The sequence below is a fragment of the Rhinichthys klamathensis genome, unplaced genomic scaffold (assembly GCF_029890125.1).
Source record: "Rhinichthys klamathensis goyatoka isolate OS25496 unplaced genomic scaffold, OSU_Roscu_1.1 h1tg000040l_1, whole genome shotgun sequence".
Classification (NCBI taxonomy): Eukaryota; Metazoa; Chordata; class Actinopteri; order Cypriniformes; family Leuciscidae; genus Rhinichthys; species Rhinichthys klamathensis.
This window is the reverse complement of record NW_026606587.1, coordinates 2,128,052-2,149,787: the sequence shown is the minus strand read 5'-3', so window position 1 is coordinate 2,149,787 and position 21,736 is coordinate 2,128,052. Positions and strand designations below refer to the sequence as shown.

The 21,736-nt window shown below is 38.9% G+C and overlaps 2 protein-coding genes across 4 annotated transcripts; both read left to right on the top strand.

Annotated features, from left to right (window-relative positions):
* The first annotated feature begins 425 nt into the window (after nt 1–425).
* pop5 (POP5 homolog, ribonuclease P/MRP subunit) lies at nt 426–3,416 on the top strand. The gene is made up of 5 exons (XM_056246607.1): nt 426–506; nt 609–751; nt 923–1,072; nt 1,178–1,261; nt 2,965–3,416. The coding sequence occupies exons 1-5, from the start codon at nt 487–489 to the stop codon at nt 3,066–3,068; spliced, it is 501 nt and encodes a 166-aa protein (XP_056102582.1). The 5' UTR covers nt 426–486; the 3' UTR covers nt 3,069–3,416.
* Nucleotides 3,417–3,607: 191 nt separating this feature from the next.
* On the top strand, nt 3,608–20,545 carry rnf10 (ring finger protein 10). 3 transcript variants are annotated; one of them, XM_056246605.1, is made up of 17 exons: nt 3,608–4,115; nt 6,883–7,073; nt 7,276–7,481; nt 8,569–8,659; nt 8,746–8,930; nt 10,016–10,152; nt 10,247–10,404; nt 11,032–11,166; nt 16,350–16,563; nt 16,684–16,817; nt 17,026–17,143; nt 17,483–17,584; nt 17,739–17,876; nt 17,953–18,044; nt 18,232–18,289; nt 18,406–18,570; nt 19,434–20,545. In XM_056246605.1, the coding sequence occupies exons 1-17, from the start codon at nt 3,968–3,970 to the stop codon at nt 19,505–19,507; spliced, it is 2,346 nt and encodes a 781-aa protein (XP_056102580.1). In that variant the 5' UTR covers nt 3,608–3,967; the 3' UTR covers nt 19,508–20,545. The 3 variants fall into 3 exon arrangements, with proteins under 3 accessions (XP_056102580.1, XP_056102581.1, XP_056102579.1); XM_056246606.1 differs by having other exon boundaries at nt 3,609–4,115; nt 16,365–16,563; nt 18,403–18,570; XM_056246604.1 differs by having other exon boundaries at nt 3,609–4,115; nt 18,403–18,570.
* Nucleotides 20,546–21,736: the final 1,191 nt, after the last annotated feature.

Sequence of the window (21,736 nt, the reverse complement as noted above, 5' to 3'; positions counted from 1 at the left end):
TTTCTTTCTTCTGTTGAACACAAAAGAAGATTTAAAAAAAAAACAAATGTTGGTAACTCCATAATAGGAAAACAATACTAGGAAGTCATTCTTTAAAAAATCTTCTTTTGTGTTCATTAGAAGAAAGAAACTCATACGGGTTTGAACAACTTGAGGGTCAGTAAGTAATGAAGACAAAATTGTCATTTTTGTGAACTATCCCTTTAAGATAAAACGACGAACTGGCGACAACTACGCTAAATAGTCCTAACTACTAAAAACCTCTAATATTCTTTCTGTTTTATCTGTAGCGATCTTCAGAAGAACGGTCTTGCCACTATGATTATTGTGATACTGTTAAAAAATGACTTATTAAATAATACATAAGCTATGCTGATGTCAAACTGTAACCCCGCCCCCTTTGACCAACGTGGAATATTATTGGCCAAAAGAAACCCGGAAGCAAAGTACATTGTTTTCAAAGCCAGTTATGCACGTGTTGGAAATATGGTCAGATTTAAGTCGAGGTAATGAAGCAGCAAAAAAATTAAAACAGATATTTTGCACTTTGTTAGGTTTTGAACTTCTAAACAATTTCGACCTTTCGTTATTCTTTGGACTGTGTGCAGGTATTTGCTATGCGAGATTTGCTTCTCTGAACGGAGCAGTCTGCCACTGTTGGAGGATAAAGCCCTTTACCACACAGTCCGGGCAGCCGTGAACCGAGCACACGGGGACTACGGATCAGCGCACTTTAACATAGGGGTGACGGGTAAACACTGGTCTTGTTTTCATGTTGTGCTCATCGTGAATATCTCAACGTATATAAGAATGTCATTGTTTTACGTTACCGTTATTTTAACTCATTTAGCGACATTGCATTTACTTAGCTCAGCCTAACGTCTCGTTACAGAAATGTAAAATCTTTTCAAATGTTCTTTAGTGAAATACCTGAATGCCCACACCGGAGTGGTTCTCATACGCTGCAGGAAAGGGCAATATCGACTCATCTGGTCTGCCCTTACTTTCATCACCTGCCTTGAGAACAGAGGACAGAGGGTGCCGTGCTTCTTCAACTGTTTACATGTTGGAGGTACTGGTCCAAGTTTAGAAGTCTAGATGAAAGCCAACTCCCCACAATGTCTTTACGTGTATTCTTTCTTACTGCCATCCATGTCCTTCCTGATCTCCTCCACAGGAACGATTAGAACATGTCAGAAGTTTCTTGTTAAGTACAATAGACAACAGCTCGACAGAATGCTGCTGGACTGCAAAACAGATGGTAAGTTATTTCTAAGTTATATTAGAGCCTACAGAAGCCCTAAGAGGCAATTTGTAATTATTTTTACTGTATATTTTTTTCGTGTTTTCTTGTGATCTAGACATAAAGATCCAATCCATTATCCGACAGCAATTCAATTTCATACCGTGTGTTTAGGAGCACTGTACTTTTGCTGTAGATTAATAACATGGAAGTTAAAGTCCACATGAAATGGAACATGATCAGGCGTCGATTTCGGTGGGGACGCGTACCCACCAGATTTCATCATGAGTCATTTTGTTCCCAGCACTTCTGAAAATGCACTACCGAACGCGTCTCTGGCCCCAGCACATTTCAAACCAAACTGACGCCCATGGACTTGATAGTCTTTTCTTCCTTATTGTGACAAATTTGAGTTAAATGGCTTCTCGAACAAGAAATGTACAGTAGGGCGAGACTTTGTTTTGTCCATCGGTAATTGATTGGATGGTTGTAGTTTGCTATTGCTGTGATGTCATGTGAGTTACAGGTGAAGTTATTTTGTGTAAAGATTACGAGGGCACATGACAATAATTAGTGTTGGGTGTTATGCATTTCTAAGTTATTGAATTACTTGTCCCTTGAAAAAGTAAAGTAAGGGATTACTCTTAATTTTTCTGTAATTTAATTACAGTAATTGCATTAAATACTTTCTAGACTATAGAACAATTCTATATAAAACAGTTGTGGATTTAACATCAAAATTGAATGTCTATGTTGAAATGTATGAGTGGTGAATGCATGAGTTGTACGAGGTATCTATTTTAAAACAAGCTAAACAAAATAGCTGCTGTTTTGACACATTTTACATGAGGATTTTAACTACCTTTAGGGAGATGATTTAGGATTTTGATGTGTAAATCAAATAATTATAAAACAATTATATGAGGTTAAATCATGGAATAGAGACCTCCAAAACTAAGATTAGATTGGTATACTGTAGGTTTTTAACATAATTTAGGTTTATTTCCTAACTTTGTCTGTTGGTATGTATTGTGTTATGTAAAAGTCCAAATGTTTTGTTCTGGCCGTGTTATGGAATTCATTTGCAAGTCAAATTTTCCAGAAATGGATTCAATTTAATTCAATTAATGTAAGCAATTTTCTATTATTTATTTGAATGAATTAAAAGAGCAGTTTCATGTTTATCCTTGTATTTTTGAAGTGGTCATCATGGTTGATATTGGATTTAGAAAGTAATAACTAATGCAATACTTTGTAAAGAGAATAATAAGTACAGTAATCTAATTACTCTGTTGAAGATGTAATTAGTAGCTTGTAATTAATTACTTTTTTAGAGTAATTTAATTCACCCAACACTGAAAAAAATGATGTGCACAGCACACAGATAAATAATTTATAATACTGAAATATCCTATATTTGAGTGCATCTTAAAAATCAAGTCATCATCTTGAGAAAACAAACTTTCATTTTATCGAGATCACGAGAAAATTATAGCCAACATGAAATCAAAATGGAATTTTTTTCACAAAACCTGTATATTTATTTCTTTTGGAAAAGAGTGTGGCAGATGGCAAACTATATATCTCTGGAAGTATTATAAATTCAATATTATAAGTGTTTTTTTTTTCTTATAATTTGTGATATTTGAGTAGACAAGGGATTTAATACGACACGTTTGTGAACATACCGTATTCTGTGTTTCTCTTCCCTTCCACAACAGCAGAAAAACAAGAGGTTAGGAGAGCAATCCTGAGCTGTTCCCTGAGTGCCGTCAGAGAGGAGGAAGCTTACGAAGATTGGAGTGATGATAATGAAGAGATCTAAAACCCCTCATATACAACTTTGTGTTAGTTTGTAGGTCTGAAATGCATCTCGTAACCATGCAGTGATTTGATGTTTTATTTTATACAACTGATAGGACATGGTTCATGTGGAGCCCTAACATTTCTAATAATATACGAAACAGTTTTCATTTTATTCTGTAAGTGATTTGTAAATTGAGTAGCCTATATCTTTACGTTACTTATATTATTGTGTGAAGACTATGAACTCTGGCCATGTGTTGTGTAGGTCACGTGTACTTTTTCTTCTGTACTAACTAAAACAACTGCTGGTTTTTTGTTATTAACTCAAAAATTTTTTTCAAATAAACCAAATATTAATAACAACAAATGCTTTGACAGCCAAACAGAACTCTTCGCCTATAAAAAGTATGCGATATTGCACAAGCATTACACCCATAGACTGTAAGATTACACCACATTTTGCAGTCGGATGCACCAATGAGAAGCGGCGACTCCACGCATGCGCACTTCGTAACCCCTGTGAGGCTTATAACCCTCATCCGGGTGTTTACGGTTCCCGTTTGGCGACTCGTCGCCATATGTCTGACTTTGTTTAGCTGAAGTAAAATTTGGGTTAAAACCCATTTATCCATCCGTTTTCCTCTTTCGGAGAGCGGCAAACGCCTTGTGGGGCGCAACAATTCCCACGCCAAGGAAAACTGCGCTTTTCAAGGGGCGAGGCCCCGCTTTTTGGGCACTTGTTTTTTTGTGTTAGCGCACAGCTTTTTTTTACTGAGACATTTGGATTGTGTCTCTGTTTTTCTCGGTTTGTTTGTGATCAAGATGTCGCCGTAATGGAGTCTCCGCGTTTGACAGAAATGAATAAGGGCCTTCGTCGCCTGACCCGCGTTCACAACAACCCGTTGTTCTCCCCATTTAATGCTAAAGAGCTCCGAAGCTCTCTCCCCGGAGTTCGGCCTCAAAATGGAGAAAAACCCAAACGCAAACAACAGCAGCAGCAACACGAAGATCCCGCCCCGTTCTAGCTCTACAGGCTCGACTCCTACTGACTCTAAAGCCAAAACAGGTAACAGAATCAGCGTCTTATACACACAAACACACGCTTGTCGTGGTCTGCTTTGAGGGGAAAGTATTGAAATGTTTGGGACTTGGGTTTTGTTTGTGTCTGCCGAGATGACATAAGTTAGCCACGGCTAGCGATTGGCCCGTTTCTCGAATAAACAATGGAGAAACTCGTAAATTATCAATAAAGCTTAGCATTTAACGTGGAGAAATTAACTCATTATGAGGCAGTAAGTTAACTTCGTTCCTCTAGAATTGTTTTTCAGCAATGTTTTACTTTTTTGGTGTACATTAATATTTTAATCAACATAAAATAAATCCACAGTAAACTAGATAACGTTAGTCCTATGATAGAATATATTAAACATTTTATATAAATATTACAATTATAAATATATTTAATGAACAATGTTATATACATTTATGGGAATTCAGTTTGTTTTAGATAAATGCTAGGTTAGAAGTTAATTGGATTTAAATTTTGATTCAAAACTATTGATATCTGTTTATTTCTCTATATATAGGAGTGACAACCACTAACGTTACCCGTGTTATCAGAGTAGGCCTATATGTGAGGTGGAATGGACTGGACACCACAGTAAATTACATAAACACATGGACTGAAAGCTGTAAATTCTTGAACAAATGTGGAACTCTGAACCTTTTATGGCATACTAGTTCAACCTTTTCCCAACTTAACCAGACTGCTTTTCCTGTGATTGCCAATTATACTGGTGTCCATCTATATCAGTAAATATATATTCACAGTCCACCTAATATAAACTACTGTTCTAATAACACAACGTGGTGGTGTGTGTCACTTTCTTATGTAGATAAACCATTATCAAAACTGAATTCCCTTAAACTAACCCAACATTTGCAACTGTATTCCCCCAAGGAGAAACATATTTTGGTTTATTGTATATGCTGCTCCTCTTAGTAGCAGATCAGATGCATGAGGATCATGGTCAGGATCAGGAAGGATCTATTCTTGTCAGCAGTCTGCCATGTGACCAGACGAAAAGCTTCAGTGCTGTATTGCCCTCTAGCTTTTGGATGGACCCAAGAAAGCCTCCAGCATATCAGAACCAAATCACTGTAGATAACGTAAACCGTGTTGTCTGTGTTTTAGTTATGAGTATGACAATGTTCTGTTGTGGCGTATGGCGCAGCGATCTCTGCTGCCGGATGATAAGCTATGTGTGTTTACACCCCTGCTCTTATCATGTGGTCCTCTGAAACACTTTAAAGTGCAGTGTGTGACTGAATTGATTAGCTAAGGCCTTGTGTGAACTGTGAATGTTGTCAAAAATATTGAAAAGTGCATCGTTCTTTCATTTTACAAAAGGGGCGTATATCTAATTTCAGCTTGCAGAGGGACGACACATATCAAGTGGTCAATATTGCAATCAAGAAAATGTTATATTTTCCTTGAAGTTGGTGGAGGCACCTAGCCTGGCTCCGCCCTCCTACGCACTTCCGCTCAATTTTATTTTCCTTCAGTACTACGTCTGGGATTGTGCTGTAGACTTTGGTTTCCAGAAATAATTTTTTTACCGGTCCAATCAGCGAACAGAGGGAGTGGCTGAGAACGATGACGTTGATGTAGCGCGTCAGTTTGAGTTGGAGTTCAGTAATGGCAGCGGAGAAAGACGTGAGAAAATCTATTCGGTCCGTTGTTGCAAAACTGCCGAATATCCAGAAGTTAAAGCCGGAACAAGATCAATGTTTGCTAAGTGTTGTTGGTGGCCATGATTCGGGAAAAGTTTAATTTTCCAGCTCACTCCGCTAGTGGTGAATGAGTTAGCTAAGGCGAACGATAGGATGCAAAGCCGATAGTTGTTGTCGTCTCCTCTTGTTGCACTAATGGAGGACCAAGTGAGGGAGGCAGAAAGGTTAGGAGTTGGTGCTGGGCAGCTCGGCGTGCACGATGATCACTGTACAGCATTTGCGGCAGATCCGAAACGACCGCAGCGGCGTATTGTTAATGATTACACCCAGCTTCGACAGTTGACTGAATACATCACTGTCATTAGTGTCAAATATACATTTAGAATTTAGAATTGTTCCTTGAACTCTTAAATTCGATGAACAAAACATGCAGCTCTCGTTGACAGACATCTTATTCTAAACATAATCCTCTGATCATTCGGACTTGTTTTTTTTTATTGCTTAAAACAATACACAAGTAATAACAGAAAACATAATACAAAAACAAACAAAAAATAATAATAAAAACAAAACAAAAATAAAACAGTAGGGGGATAATATAAAATAAACATGAACAAGTTAAGAGAATTACATGACACTGAAAAAAGGAAAATAATTACAAACAGATAATGTTTTTAAGGCTTTTTTTGTTCTCAGACAACTTAATTGAAAAGAGGTATTTTTAAAATTCTTTCACAAATATAAGAAAGAGAGGTTTAGCATTTAGATATTTAGATTTATGAATATGGAATTCGGACTTGTTCTTTCCAGCCGGTTTCGGCGCATGACATACGTCACGACCACACGTTAGCGATTGGCTATGGCAGATCCTGAGTGACTCTGGGCAGATCCAATAGTTTTGAACTTTAACAGAGAACCCGCCTACAAGGAAGTAAACGTTTCCCAATGGAGCGAGGCCAGACTCTCTGTACAAATGAAATGTACGAGAGTCTGGTAGAACCAGGCTAGGAGGCACCCCCATGTCAAGTAAAATGTTATGGTTGGAGTAATACGTATATTCATGTATTTTGACATTTATCCTTTTTTTCCTGTTCTTTTAGATGGTAAGAATAATGGGGGCTCAAAGCGCTATAGCCGCAAGCGTGAGCCTACTTTTGCCAAGGCCGAGAGCTTGCCAGGCCCACGTCGCTCCCAGCCACAGAAAAGCAAGAATTTTGACAAGAGACCCCCTCAGAGAGGTGGCGGAGGGGGGCGACAGTATGGCCTCGCTGGTGGTGGGAGAAGAGAAGAGGTGTGTTACAATAAGCCTTTGGATTGTGATTCATTTGTGCTTTCATTAAGGGCTGTTTTTATGTTTCCTTGTTGCATGTTTACATGCTGGTTTGCAATAATCATGCTGGTTAATGAACTACTAGAAAATAACACAAAGTAAACAAACAGACCTGTAGTTATATGGAATAACCAGGATAAACTGTTGGGTTCTCTCTCATTAGGTAGCAGAGAACCGCCGGGCAGAGTTTAGCCCGGCTCAGTTTGCTGGACCCAAAAAGATAAGTCTGAACCACCTGCTCAACTTTTCGTTTGAGCCACGTGGAGGCCATTTTGGCTCCGGAGGAGAGGGCCATTCCTGCTGGGGTCGCCGCAACAAGTGGGGTCACAAACACAAGCCCTTCAACAAGGAGCTTTTCCTACAGGCCAAGTGAGTACAGCAGGACGTTGCATATTTTATATCAATTGGTATTAAATCACACGCAACAATATTTAGTGTACCGCAGTCGCAGTGTTATATTAGCATCATTATTGTAGTATTATATCATTTATTAAAGGGGTCATGACGTGAGAAATCAAAATCGCATTGAGCTTTTGACATATAAGACATCATTATACCATTAAAACATCCTGCAAGTTTTAGAGCTTAAAACACCTCTTCAATATAAAGCATAATTTTTTTTTAAACTAAGCTCCAAAAACTGCTCATTTTGATATTGCGGGATTTGTGATGTCACGCGTGCAAAAACATTTGCTTATGACTGCCTCCAAAGCAAGACATCGACAATAGTTATAGATCATCTCACCATAGTAAATTATTTCATAACGCTTTGTCTGTGAATGAAGGTTTTATATGCATAATATTTTCAAAACACAAACTTGCATGTAATAGCGAGTGGGTGTTGATACTGTTTTCTATGCAATTACGTTAGTCAGTCATAACAGCGGCTGTTTACTGACAAGCCTTAAAGGAGCCGCCCCTTAAAAACTGATCAAAAACTGACAAAGGGTCAGAATGAAGGTTGAAAATAATCGTTTTTTGCATATATAGTTGTTTTTTGTGCAAAAAACTTAATTAACATTAAACCTGAAGGAACGTATTAAAATCAAATTAAATATCCATGTCATGACCCCTTTAATGTAGTAGGATTATATTATTTATTTATATTTTATTTATATACAGGTTTAGTTTGGTTATTTTCAATTTTTAGTTTTGATTATGAAAATTGGCAACCAACTGAAATATTTAAGTATCATCTAAATTGCTTTACATTTTATTTCAGTGAACATAAATGTACCTTAATAGTTTTAGTTAACCGTAATAACACTTGTGTACTCTTTAAAGGTTAAATTAAACAGTTTAGGTCTGCTCTACCTTTCTCCATTTGGCCAAACTGGATTAACAGCCTGCAGTCAATGTGATTGCTTAATTTGTTGGGGGGGACTTTTGTGTCAGTTCATGTTGTCAAAAGAGAAAAATGATTAGCTGATAAGCACATCTTCCTTTTGTCGACAAGTTGCCAGTTTGTGGTGATTGACGATCAGGACTATCAAGCACACTTCACTGATCCGGACACTCTGGTGGACTGGGACTGCGTGCAGCAAGTGGTCAGTTCAGACTTTACTCTTCCTTGTATGTGCTGTCAGTGCATTTTCTTCAAATGTTGCTCATGATTTGTTCTCTTTCCACACAGCGCATCTACAGTCACGAGGTGCCGTCTTGTCCGATCTGCCTGTATCCCCCTGTGGCGGCCCACATCACGCGCTGCGGCCACATCTACTGTTGGCCATGCATGTTGCACTACCTCTCTCTGAGTGAGAAGAGTTGGTCCAAGTGCCCCATTTGCTATGAGGCCGTGCACAGCGCTGATCTCAAGAGGTTCATACTGAAATTCCCAGTTTATAATGCTTGTTTTGTTTTGGTTGAAGGTGCAGTAAGCAATTTCTGAGAAACACTGTTGATATTTGAAAACACACCCACTTCATTGCTCGCCCCAAATATAACAAACATGCTATGCACCACAGGCAACCACAAACCACATTAAAAAAGCTCACGCAAGTATAGATGAATCGCTGCAATTTAACAACAGCTTATCTTGGTTCAGTGAAACAAAGCAAAAATCAGTGTTACCTATGCATCAAGCGGAAACAAAAGCAAACTCTGCATCCGTTTTCGGGCCTTCCCGCTCTCTAATGTCTCTCTAGCGCTGGAAAGCTTTTACAATATTAAAGTGGGTCCTAGCTCTTGCCTAATTGTAACCCTTCTTTTTCCAATTATATTCCTCTGACCATTTCCTCTTTGGTTATATCTCAGCCATCTCTCTTTCTACAAATGCCCCCTTCGCTCACACTCTCTCCTCCCTCATCATGAGTAGATACAAGAGTTTTGGTCTAATAGGTCTGATCCACTTTTTGTTTTTCTCCTATTCACACAGCTAGGACTAGGTACAAACACAATATTTTTACATCTAGCAAATATTCCCTAAATTTTTACCAGTGCTTATTGGAAATCGATTACTACACCTTTAATGTGAACATCATGTTGTTAACTTCATGAAACAAAAGGTGGTGGTGGTGGCAATTGAAATTGCTTTTGAAAGAAGTCTCTAATGCTCAACAAGGCTACAATTATTTGAAGTAATATTACGAAATATTACAATTTAAAATGACTCCTTTCTATTCTAATGTATTGTAAATTGTAATTTATTCCTGTAACTGTAAAGTTGAATTGTCAGCACCCATTGCTCCAGTCTTCAGTGGCACATAATCCTTGAAAAAAAAAAACATTCTAATTTGCACAATATTAGATTTTATTGTATTTTTGATCAAATAAATGCAGCCTTGGTGCGCATAAGATATTAATTTAAGATAACAAATGAATCATGCCAAAGTTTTGACCAGTAGTGTACAGATTTACTCAAAGTGAACAAATTGTAATGTCTCATTTATGTTGTCAACTTTCAGTGTGGTTGCAATGGAGACCCGTCAGTACGTGTCTGGTAACGTCATCACTATGCGTCTGATGCGGAGAGAGAAGGGATCGCTGGTGGCTCTTCCCAGCTCTCAGTGGGTTAAGGTGGAGGAGCCCATTCATTTTGAAGGTGAGGCATTCTACTGTTTGCATGAGATTTTTGTGGTGATCACTTGAGTTGATCTTATTTGACACTTTTTCTGCCCAACCCCCATTTTCTGCAGATGTGCATTTGCGTGCATACTCTAAGCTGCTGCTGGCGTCTCAGCAGCAGGTTTTGGGTTTGCTGGCTGAAGAGAGGATGGCTCTCCAATCCCAGCTCAGCCAAGAGAAAGACGACCCACAATCCTGTTTCATACAGAGCGCCTTACTGCAGCTGCAGGTACACATGCATTTACACCGGCATATGAATGTTGGGTTGGACTCAAAACTAGTTAAACAAGTCACACTGCTGTTTTCAAAAGTAGTTGGTATAAGTTACTCAACTAGTTTAGATGTTGACGTTGAAGCTATTTAAGGGGACAAAAACATAAGTTGTATAACTCAGGATCTGCAATTTATGGTATACTTTATTTCAGAAAATCGATGAGAATTTAGGTTGATGGCAGCAAACTTGAACGTTTACATGCAACCAACTATATAATGTTTAATAAACTGTTTTATAAAACTGAAAACATACAATTTGACATTGTTAAATACACTTTGAAAAGTCCCTGTGGATAAAAGCATCTGCCAAATGCATAAATGAAAATAAAATTGCTATAAGTTACTCAAAAATATCTTAAACTACATTAAAGCCGTTTAAGGGGACAATAACTTGTAATATGTAATTTATTATTATAAACCATTTATGCTTTTATGAAACTGAATATATACATTGTGACATTTAAAAAGGCTAAACAGCTACACGACTGAGCTATTTTACATTATTGAAAATTGTTAGATTTTGTTACTCTCCAAACACTGCACACTAACATGTAACCCTCACATTTTATCTCTGAATGAACAGGAGCGGGAAGAGGGTCTTTTGAAGTGTCGCCGTAAGTATGGCGGTTCTGTTGATATGGCGGACATGAGGAAACTGTCTCTATCAGAGCACTTCTCTCCAGAGGTGACTGTGGTCAAGAACCTCACTAACTCCAAGGTCAGTTGAAACTGTGCTCCTTTCTTTTAGGACTCTGCTCTGCTGCCCCACAGGATCTGGGCTTCAGATTATAAGCTTTCCCGTAGCTTATAGCTACAGCTTTCCTGTGTCTCAAACAGTAGAGCGTGTGCACTTGCAACGCCAAGGTCACGGGTTCGATTCCCAGGGAAAGCAAGAACTCATAAGAATGTAAATGTGTACCTTGAAATGCAATTGTAAGTCGCTTTGGATAAAAGCGTCTGCCAAATGCATAAAAAAATGTAAAAAAATAAAATAATGATCATGATGGTCTCAATCAAAGGCTGTTTGACAGTCATCATCCACTGTGTTTTGGGAATTTTGTCATTCAATAGCTGCGTTTACATGGACCCTTATAATTGGATTGACGGCTCAATCGGACTATAAAAAACTTCATGTAAACACCTTAATCGATCTGACTGAGCTCGATCCGATTGGAATTTCGATCGGATTGAAAGGGGTGGTTTCTAATCCGATTGAGAGGACATGTAAACACTTGATCGGATTGAAAACCGGAACTGAAAGGATTGCACGTGCAATGACGTTAAAATAGCGTTATGACGTATGACGCACGGAACGAGCTGTTCTTCCTGTTGAATAAAGTGTCATCTAAATGAGTTTCTGGTTATTCTAAAATTCTCATTTCACTCCGCTTCTGTGAAGTGGAGCAGGACAACGTCCCACCAGTCCTTGTTTCAGACTCTCATCCACAGACGACTGGTTTAGGGCACGGGATTTACTGCATGATAAATATAAGCAGCACGGCAAAATGGTTCATGCTCATCGTCTCCAAATCATGACCAGAGATGGATAAATATTAAGTCTGCTGTTTAAAACAAATAAAGAACCAATATAGGAGAATAGTTATGTGCGAATAGTGGCAGTAGCTGTGCAGTGTGCACATGTGAAAATCAATTCTGATTTGAAGCTTGTGACATATAAACGCACACATCAACCCGATTACTTTATTTATCGTTCATGTAAACACGGTGTTCAGATTCATCAATCGGATTGATTTCATTCCGATTGAACCAAAAGGTGTCCATGTAAACGTAGCTATTGTTTTTACGCAGCATAGGAAAATAAAAAGTTCTAGTCAAGTGCTGTGTTGCAAGTTTATGGCTTTTAAAGCTGCAGTCCGTAGCTTTTTTTGGGGTTAAAAATGATCCAAAATGCATATTTGAGAAAATACATAACCAGCCAGTGTTCAAAACTATCTGCTTGCCTTAGCTCGATTCAAAGCGGTAAGCTTGTAATAATGTTTTTAATTCCAGTGGAACTGGTGGATTTCCGCGGGAGATTCGAGCATGTCTTTGCGTCATTACGTCACATCTGTACACATAAAGGAGTCTCGGCTAGTAGGCTATATTGAGTCATTACGTCACATCTGTCCACATAAAGAAGAGTCTCGGCTAGTAGGCTATATTGAGTCATTACGTCACATCTGTCCACATAAAGAAGAGTCTCGGCTAGTAGGCTATATTGAGTCATTACGTCACATCTGTCCACATAAAGAAGAGTCTCGGCTAGTAGGCTATATTGAGTCATTACGTCACATCTGTCCACATAAAGAAGAGTCTCGGCTAGTAGGCTATATTGAGTCATTACGTCACATCTGTACACATAAAGGAGTCTCGGCTAGTAGGCTATATTGAGTCATTACGTCACATCTGTCCACATAAAGAAGAGTCTCGGCTAGTAGGCTATATTGAGTCATTACGTCACATCTGTCCACATAAAGAAGAGTCTCGGCTAGTAGGCTATATTGAGTCATTACGTCACATCTGTCCACATAAAGAAGAGTCTCGGCTAGTAGGCTATATTGAGTCATTACGTCACATCTGTACACATAAAGGAGTCTCGGCTAGTAGGCTATATTGAGTCATTACGTCACATCTGTCCACATAAAGAAGGGTCTCGGCTAGTAGGCTATATTGAGTCATTACGTCACATCTGTACACATAAAGAAGAGTCTCGGCTAGTAGGCTATATTGAGTCATTACGTCACATCTGTACACATAAAGGAGTCTCGGCTAGTAGGCTATATTGAGTCATTACGTCACATCTGTCCACATAAAGGAGGAGTCTCGGCTAGTAGGCTATATTGAGTCATTACGTCACATCTGTCCACATAAAGGAGGAGTCTCGGCTAGTAGGCTATATTGAGTCATTACGTCACATCTGTACACATAAAGGAGTCTCGGCTAGTAGGCTATATTGAGTCATTACGTCACATCTGTCCACATAAAGAAGAGTCTCGGCTAGTAGGCTATATTGCGTGTGAGGATGCTGGAGGTGGAGATGTATAGCCTTTTCTCACAGCACTTGATATAATTTAACTTATCAATTTGATGGCGGATCCAGAAAGGTTCAAACGACGATCGCCAGAGACAACAGATTCACCCGCTGTAAAATGCAAAAGACTTCGTTCGGACTTCGGAGTGGCTACAGAAAACAAGAGACTGCAACCGGACCCATGCGAAAACAAGGATACATATCGGAAGGACATTACATGTAGTCACGCAATGCTGACGTTGTTAACAAACATTAAAGGGGTCATATAATGCCATTTTTGTACAAGCTAATATGATTCTTTAGGGTCTAAATTAAAAGTTTGTAATATACTTTAATTAAAAATTCTCATTAGTATTGTAAGAAAACACTTATTTTACCTGGTCAAAAACAGCTCTGTTTTCAGCACGCCGTTTCAGTGCATATGACTTTAAATGATCATGAGCTTTGCTGACTCCGCCTCTCTGTTCTGTGCGTACACCAGAGCTCTGGCGCATTTGTAACTCAATAACCATAACGCGTTGTTCAGTATAAACGTGGGATTATGAATTAAATTGAGAACGTCATACATAGAAAACATGCCGTAATGTACCCTGAGTGTAAACCTTAGACGCATTCATTGTGAAGCGTGCAGCTAGCGATTTGCAAAGATTAATATATTAATATAAAGTTTAATAAAACGTTACACTCACTTCCGTTCTTCTGGAGATTCAGCAGGAACACGAATATCTGGTAGCAGCTACCGATCCATTTTTCATGAGCAGCAGCTTAGCAAATCCAGCTTTATACTGATCCTCGTCTATAAAGCAGTCTGGTGAGAAGTGATTCGCGCAAATATGAAAGCATTGACGTTGCTCGTGGGGAATATTCCCTTCGAAAACAAACTCAGCCACTGCGTCTTCAGCGGTTAGGATTTAGGAACATTAAAATGACTGCTGTGTTCGTTATTACACCCAAGAACAGAACACCACAATCGCTTCGACGCCATTCTGCTCATAGACAGTGCTCCAGCATGTCAACAATGACCGCGCAGACTATGATTGACAGCTCTCTCATGGAGCTGATCTCACCCGCGAGGGCGGGTCTGTGTTGAGACGGTCCTGTCAATCAACAATCGTGGGAGGGGCTTCCGAGCGTGTGACGTCACACGGTCGAACGGCTCGATTTGAGGCAGGGGAAAACATATAAGGAGATTAAAACAAAACCACTGGATGGATTTTTATCATTATATGATGGTTGTGTACAGGCACTGCCAACACACATTTCAGTACAATCAACTTGTAAAAGTGCATGCACCATTATATGACCCCTTTAACAATTTGAGAACAAAGTATAATTTGCACGGTTTTGCGTGATTTGATAACTTATAAGCGATTGTTAGATTTAATCAGCGCGATTTACTGCAATGTCAGAACCAGAACAAAAGTGGATGTTTCTTACTTGGTTAGATGACATTTTCCGGTGAAAATTCTTATGTTGGTCACACTTCCAAAAATAATAATCTGTGATTCTGAATGCCAGTATCCACACCGGCGCGGTGACTGACAGCCTCAGTCTCCTCAGACACTGTGTTCCTCCGCACTGTGCCGTGTTGAAGTACAACTCACGTAAAATTGATAATTCCGCGAATGACTGCAATTGCAGATTTCAAACAGAAATGGCGACAGAGGAAAAACGCCGGACTGCAGCTTTAATTCAGCTCTAGCAATAATGATAGACAGTAAACAGTGTGATCTGTTCAATAATTATTCCACTGAACTCCTTTTGGAATCTTTCATTTTTCTTCCTAAACCGGTGCCGCAACAGCTTAAGGCTGTCTACACTGGACGAGACAAAGCGTAGACAGCATTACTGATTATAATGGGTTCTATTTGGGTCATTCCATGTCAAATCAAACAATTTTCAGAAACTTCTCAAATTTTTTATTTTGTTAATATTTTTTCTGAAGAAAGACAAACATCAATGATGATGAAATAAAAATGGATCATGGATGTAAAAAAAAAATGGATCATGGATGTAAAAAAAAAAATGGATCATGGATGTAAAAAAAAAAAAAAGCATAAGAAATGCATAAAATGCAACACAGATTGCAAACGTAAACAGATTTAACTAATAATGATGCTTCTATCTTTCTACCCCCCTGTAATTTGGCTCCAAATCTCAGGTGAAAATTGTTATTTTGGCCCCCCTCTACAAAATGGTGGATTACTCAGGAAATATATATTCATAACATTTATTATTTTGCCTTTCTTCTTCGTTTATGTATTTCTTTCACCAGGAAAAAAAGATAAAAATGAAAAAATATTAGCTGGGGATCTCTGGTTAAGTTGACACGGAATTACTCATTTGCTTTTGTCGCGCCGCGTGTGTCCGGTGTAGACTGTGTTAAACTGCTAAAAAGAATGTTAGGTACAATGTGCTTATTGTGTTCATGTTGTACTGCAAACTTTATTTTACAGTCCTGTTCCCCATGCACATACTATGCACTTAGTAATTGCGCTAACTGGATAATAACTAGGTACTAAACTTGAACCTGCCCCTTAACCTAACCTTAACCCCTATAGTTACCTTATATTACCCAGTACTTTCTTAGGTAAGTGCACGTACTGTAAAATAAAGTGCAACCCAAAACACTTTTGCTGCTATTGAGGTGGGATACGGATATGGTTAGAGACTGGTTTAGTGGTTTGGGTAGGTTTAAAGTGGAGAGGAAGGGTCAACAGTGTAATTATAGATGTAATTACAGAACTTGCAGCAGAATTACAGCTGTTACAACATATAACTACTATGTTAGTATATAGTAGTTAAAGACACTTAAATTGGAACCTGAATATTGACCGAATATCAGTGCATGTTTTTGGACTTTAATGTAGTGTGTCCCTCCACAGCCCATCGTTCAGTATGCCTCAGCTTTTGATGATGAGCTTCAGGAGGCTCATGAGGAGCCAGTGGAAGAGATGACCGCTCCGAGTGTTCCCGAGGGGGCTGAAAGGATGCCTGAAGGGGCTCTGGAAGACAAACCTGTAGAAGAGACCCCTCAGACCAGTCAGACTGCTCATCATGGCCCATATTACTACTTCTATCAAGGTGTGTGTTAGTCTATTTGTAATGAGGCTTTAAACCTCTTTTCCAGTTATGTTATACAACCGTAACTCTGTGTAAGCAATGGAGATGGAGAGTAAATATGACACTTATTTCTCTCTGTAGCTGAGGATGGTCAGCAGATGTTTCTGCACCCGGTGAACGTGCGCTGTCTGCTGAGAGAGTACGGGAGCCTGGAGAAAAGCCCTCAGTCTATCACCGCTACCGTAGTGGAGATTGATGGACAAACGGTCTCTGAGGTACACACAGTCTCTCACATTTACGACAGTACTGTCACACATTTTCAGATGACCTCAGTGCCCAGTTAACATCCTGGCATTAAAAATTGTTATTTTTGTGTGCAAAAATAATCTTTGACTAGAGTGAATTAATGTTCCTCTCAAAGGATCAGGATTTAAGTAATGCCGCCTACTATGATGAAGTAATTAACACAGAGCTCATTCGTAGGATATTCGCCGTCGGCATCGGTACCTCTCTCACCTGCCCCTCACGTGCGAGTTCAGCCTGTGTGAGCTTAATCTTCAGCCACCCGTTCTCTCTAAAGAGACCCTGGACAGCTTCGCAGGTACATGCATGCTAAATAATACAAACCAGTAATGCAACTCCACTATAAAATAAATGTAAGTGATAAAAGAAATATTAAATAAGTCTAGTAAAATTACAATACTCTTGTCTTAATTTTTGAACTTGCAAGAGTTAAACCATCTAGCTTTTATTTTGGAGGAAAACCGTCAACATGGTTTTCACAGAAAGTGGAAATGGGAAACTATTATACTACAAATCTCATGATTATATGTTTTGCTATTCAAGTTTGGGGGAAAATAAATAGTGATATATCATGTAATCATTTTTGCGAGTTTTACAAAGAGTATTGACATTTTTTTTATATTTGTGTGTCTTGCAGATGACTTGGAGAAACGGAAGCGCCTGAGACAGAAGAAAGCAAGGGATGAAAAGAGAAGGGAGAAGAGGATTGAGATGGAGGAAAACAGGAAACAGGGGAAATGTGAGGATTTAATTTTGATTAAAATTTTTTTTTTTTTTTTTTTTTTTTTTTTTTTTTTTTTAAATAGACAAAATGTCAGATTTTTGAACTCAATTCAGATGTTGCAGTTGGTTTGTCAGGGTGTGATTATTGAATGTCTTGGTGTGTTGTTCAGATCCAGAGGTGCACATTGGGCTGGAGAACCTCCAGCATTTTCCTGCGTTTGGATCTCCTCCTCAGAGCGGCTCAGGGATGCACATCCCAGAGTTCCTGCTGGGACCCCCGTCCCCTCTGAGCACCAGCCCTTTATCAGGTAACACTCACTCACTCTCTCTCTTGCCCTGGCCTTCAGTGCTTGCTTTTGTGCTCATTTCCCATATTTATTTCAGATGGAGTGATGTTCCCTAATCTGAGTGAGCACAGTCCATCTTTGAGTGTCGCCAGTGTGGAAGAGGACTCTCACTGCATGTCCTTCGCTCAGGTTTGCCTAAAGCACTTTCTTTCACTTTTATAACAACAAAATAGTCAATTTTGTAGCCATCACATTGTCTTCATTTAGTGGGAAAATCTGCACTAAAATGAAATTAAAACTAAATTTGAATATAGTAAAAAAATAATGCCATTGTGAGTGTCAAATTGTCCCATACTGATGATCCTCTCTGGTGTAGATGCTGAAAGATGGGAAAGCTCGTGTGGATGCCGGGCCAAAAAGCATCCCAAAGAAAGGTGAGCCTCCTGTCAACACTTGACCTGACCGATACGCTTGTTTCTTGTTGGCTCACTGTTAACTAACTCTTATTAGCGTAGTTTTGTAGTGACGTGTGTGTTTTCCTCCATAGCAGACATGTTCCTGGCCCCTCCTATGGCAGACAGTGATGGAGAGAGTGACGGCTCGGATCGGGTTCCAGTACCCAGTTTCCAAAACTCCTTCAGTCAGGCCTTCGAGCAGGCTTTGTCTCAGCTGGACAATGGAAATCAAGGCCCAGCACAGGCTTTACCCATCCCTGGTGAGGAAAAACATTTATACACACTACTGTTCAAAAAGAGGTTAGGTTACAGTTTATTTTAAGGTGTCCGTGTTACAGTGGAATACGGAGTAATAATAATGAACTACATGTACTTACTATAGGGTTAGGAATAGGGGTTGGCTTAGGGTTAGCATGTAATTATGCATAATAGTTATTACTACAGTAACTACATGTAACATGTGTAATGGACACTGTATAATGGTATCACTGATTTCTGTTATTGAAAGAAGTATCTTCTGCTCACCAAGGCTGCTTTTATTTGATAAAGTCAAACCAGTAATATTGTGTAATATTATTTAAAGTAACTGTTTACAATTTACAATTTGAATGTTTTAAAATGTAATTTATTCCTGTGACGGTAAAGCTGAATTTCTAGCAGCCATTACTTCAGTGTCACATGATCCTTCAATAATCATTCTTTAGTAGCATTATAAATGTCTTTACACTCACTTTTGCTCAATTTATTTAATCCTTTCTCATTAAAAATATATTTGTTTCTTAAAAATAGTGTCATGTCAGTTATATAGTTTTTTGTTGAAATAATAAAAGTGGTGTTTGTTTGGCACAAAAATAATGGGAGTGACTGCATTAAACTCAAACACAAGTTTACTTAAAAATACTACTAATAAAGAACTTGTTAAACCACAAAAGTCCATAAAATACCTCACAGGGACTTCTGGACGGAGACCTTTCAAATGAATCATTAAATCTTTTCTTTGAACCAGTGGATTCATTCAAACGAAACTCCCCTTAACTAGCTTGCTCTGAAACGAAGGAAAAATGAAAGCAGATTGAAAGTGATTTCCAGAACGTTCATTACATTCCCTTTCTTTTCTTTTTAGATGAGAAAGGGGGGAAGAAGAAAAAGAAAAAGCAGAAGCTTCTGTTCAGCACCTCTATGGTTCACACCAAGTAAACACTGAGGTTCACCCTTCACTCCTGTCACTTTCCTGCCTTATTCCTCCCATTTGCTTCGGTTTCATTATATCCCGCAATAGCAGCTTCCCTCCTTTCATGCCCCAGTTGAACGAGACCCTCTCCAGACGTTCAGTGACCAGCAGGAAGTTCAATAGCAGCAGTGATTGTACTCGCCATTGACTCAGTATTATAGATCAGTCTCACAGAAGAGACTTACTGGAACAACAGACTCCTGTAACTTCAGCATATGTGTCTCCTATCAGCATTTAAAGAGCTTTAGATCAGTTCTATTTGACATGGCGCTGTAGTTCAGTGCCGATTCTCCATTATTGTCCAGAAAGTGGATCTGGTTGTTGGTTATGGGTTGCAGTGATGTATTTCGGGGGGTCCTGAGGTAGCAGTCAGCCAGCTGTAGAGACGTCCTGCCCCCCCTTCATCATATCTGTGACACCCTTACACTTCAACCTTCATGATTTAAATCTGGGAATAAACCCTAGCAATGCTAACAGCAGAAAAAAAGAGGAACCTGAAGTGAGGATTATATGCATTTGAGTTATTCCTCAAAATATGCTGATTGGAACACGTTCATGCTTGGTTGTTTACACAACATCACACATTTTTGTCCCTGCTATTATTGTGAACTTCAGTTTGTATTTAACTTACCAGCTGTTATTTGTCTATCCTGAGAACTGCCTTTCAAAATCAGACACATTAGTACATGAACATGCAAATGAGAAATCATCTCTTTTTTCTGCTGGAATTGCTGAGAATTTAGTGGGTCTTTTTAAGCACTTGACTATTAGAACGTCCAACTATTAGACGGGGTTCAGAGCTGCTCATGTTCTCTAGATGTCACTGCTTGCTGTGTGTTGAGTGAACAGAATATGTAAAGACAAAGAGAGGCTATATCTAATTTTGTAGAGGGTTACATTTTTCCTCTATTTTCTTTTCTTTTTTTTTTCTGATGAAACCTGTGGTAAAGAACCATATGCATACTGATTAAGTTGAATGAATAAAGGATTCTTATGCACTGGTATTCTGTGTCTTATTTAAAACATTTAATTTCACTCTACAAAAAGACCATTTCTGAGAACTTTTGCATATGTTTTTGGCTTGGATTGTAGTCACAAAGATGGCACTGCAATAAAATTAGTTAAAAAAAATTACAGGTTTATTGGAATTTTGTTATTTTCATAGATTATATTGTTTTGTTTTTTACGTACAGTGCATCTGGAAAGCATTCACAGCGTTTCACTTTTTCCACATTTTATGTTACAACCTTATTCCAAAATGGATTAAATTATTTCCCTCAAAATTCTACAAACAATACCCCATAATGACAACATGAAAGAAGTTTGTTTGAAATCTTGAATCACATGTACATAAATATTCACAGCCTTTGCTCAACACTTTGTTGAAGCACCTTTGGCCCCAATTACAGCCGAAAGTCTTTTTAAGCATGATGCTACAAGCTTGGCACACCTATTTTTGGGCAGTTTCTCCCATTCTTCTTTGCAGAACCTCTCAAACTCCATCAGGTTGGTGCACAGCCATTTTCAGATCTCTGCAGAGATGTTCAATCGGGTTCAAGTCTGGGCCAACTCAAGGACATTTGCAGAGTTGTCCCGTAGCCACTCCTTTGTTATCTTGGCTGTGTGCTTAAGATGAACTGTCGCCCCAGTCTGAGGTCCAGAGCAGGTTTTCATCAAGGATGTCTGTACATTGCTGCACTGACTAGTCTCCCAGTTCCAGCCGCTGAAAAACATCCCCACAGCATGATGCTGCCGCCACAGGCCTGATTGGTGGAGTTCTGAAGAAACGCTGGAGCTCTGAGTGACCATCAGGTTCTTGGTCACCTCCTTAAAGGGATAGTTCACTTTGAAATTAATTTTTGGTATGTTTTAGCTTACCTCAAGGGCATCCAAGATGTAGGTGTCTTTGTTTCCGCAGTAGTTTCAATTTTGATATTTTTAGGTCAAACCGTTCTTGTCTGTCGGTCATATAATGCAGGTCTATGGTCACCACCTCAAAGAGCATGCACAGAGAAGTCCAAATTAAACATGATTTAATGACTCGTAAATGTAAGTACTCATTGATGGCCTATCCAAGATGTAGGTGTCTTTGTTTCCGCAGTAGTTTCAATTTTGATATTTTTAGGTCAAACCGTTCTTGTCTGTCGGTCATATAATGCAGTCCTATGGTCACCACCTCAAAGAGCATGCACAGA

What these genes read in the sequence shown, in the direction of transcription:
- rnf10 (XM_056246604.1), top strand. Translation starts at nt 3,968, where the DNA reads ATGCTAAAGAGCTCCGAAGCTCTCTCCCCGGAGTTCGGCCTCAAAATG. An exon ending in AGAACCTCACTAACTCCAAG is followed by an intron (nt 11,167 to 16,349) that starts GTCAGTTGAAAC and finishes ACTTTAATGTAG; the next exon opens with TGTGTCCCTCCACAGCCCAT. An exon ending in GAGCACCAGCCCTTTATCAG is followed by an intron (nt 17,877 to 17,952) that starts GTAACACTCACT and finishes TATTTATTTCAG; the next exon opens with ATGGAGTGATGTTCCCTAAT.
- pop5 (XM_056246607.1), top strand. Translation starts at nt 487, where the DNA reads ATGGTCAGATTTAAGTCGAG. An exon ending in CTTTAACATAGGGGTGACGG is followed by an intron (nt 752 to 922) that starts GTAAACACTGGT and finishes AATGTTCTTTAG; the next exon opens with TGAAATACCTGAATGCCCAC. An exon ending in CAACTGTTTACATGTTGGAG is followed by an intron (nt 1,073 to 1,177) that starts GTACTGGTCCAA and finishes TCTCCTCCACAG; the next exon opens with GAACGATTAGAACATGTCAG.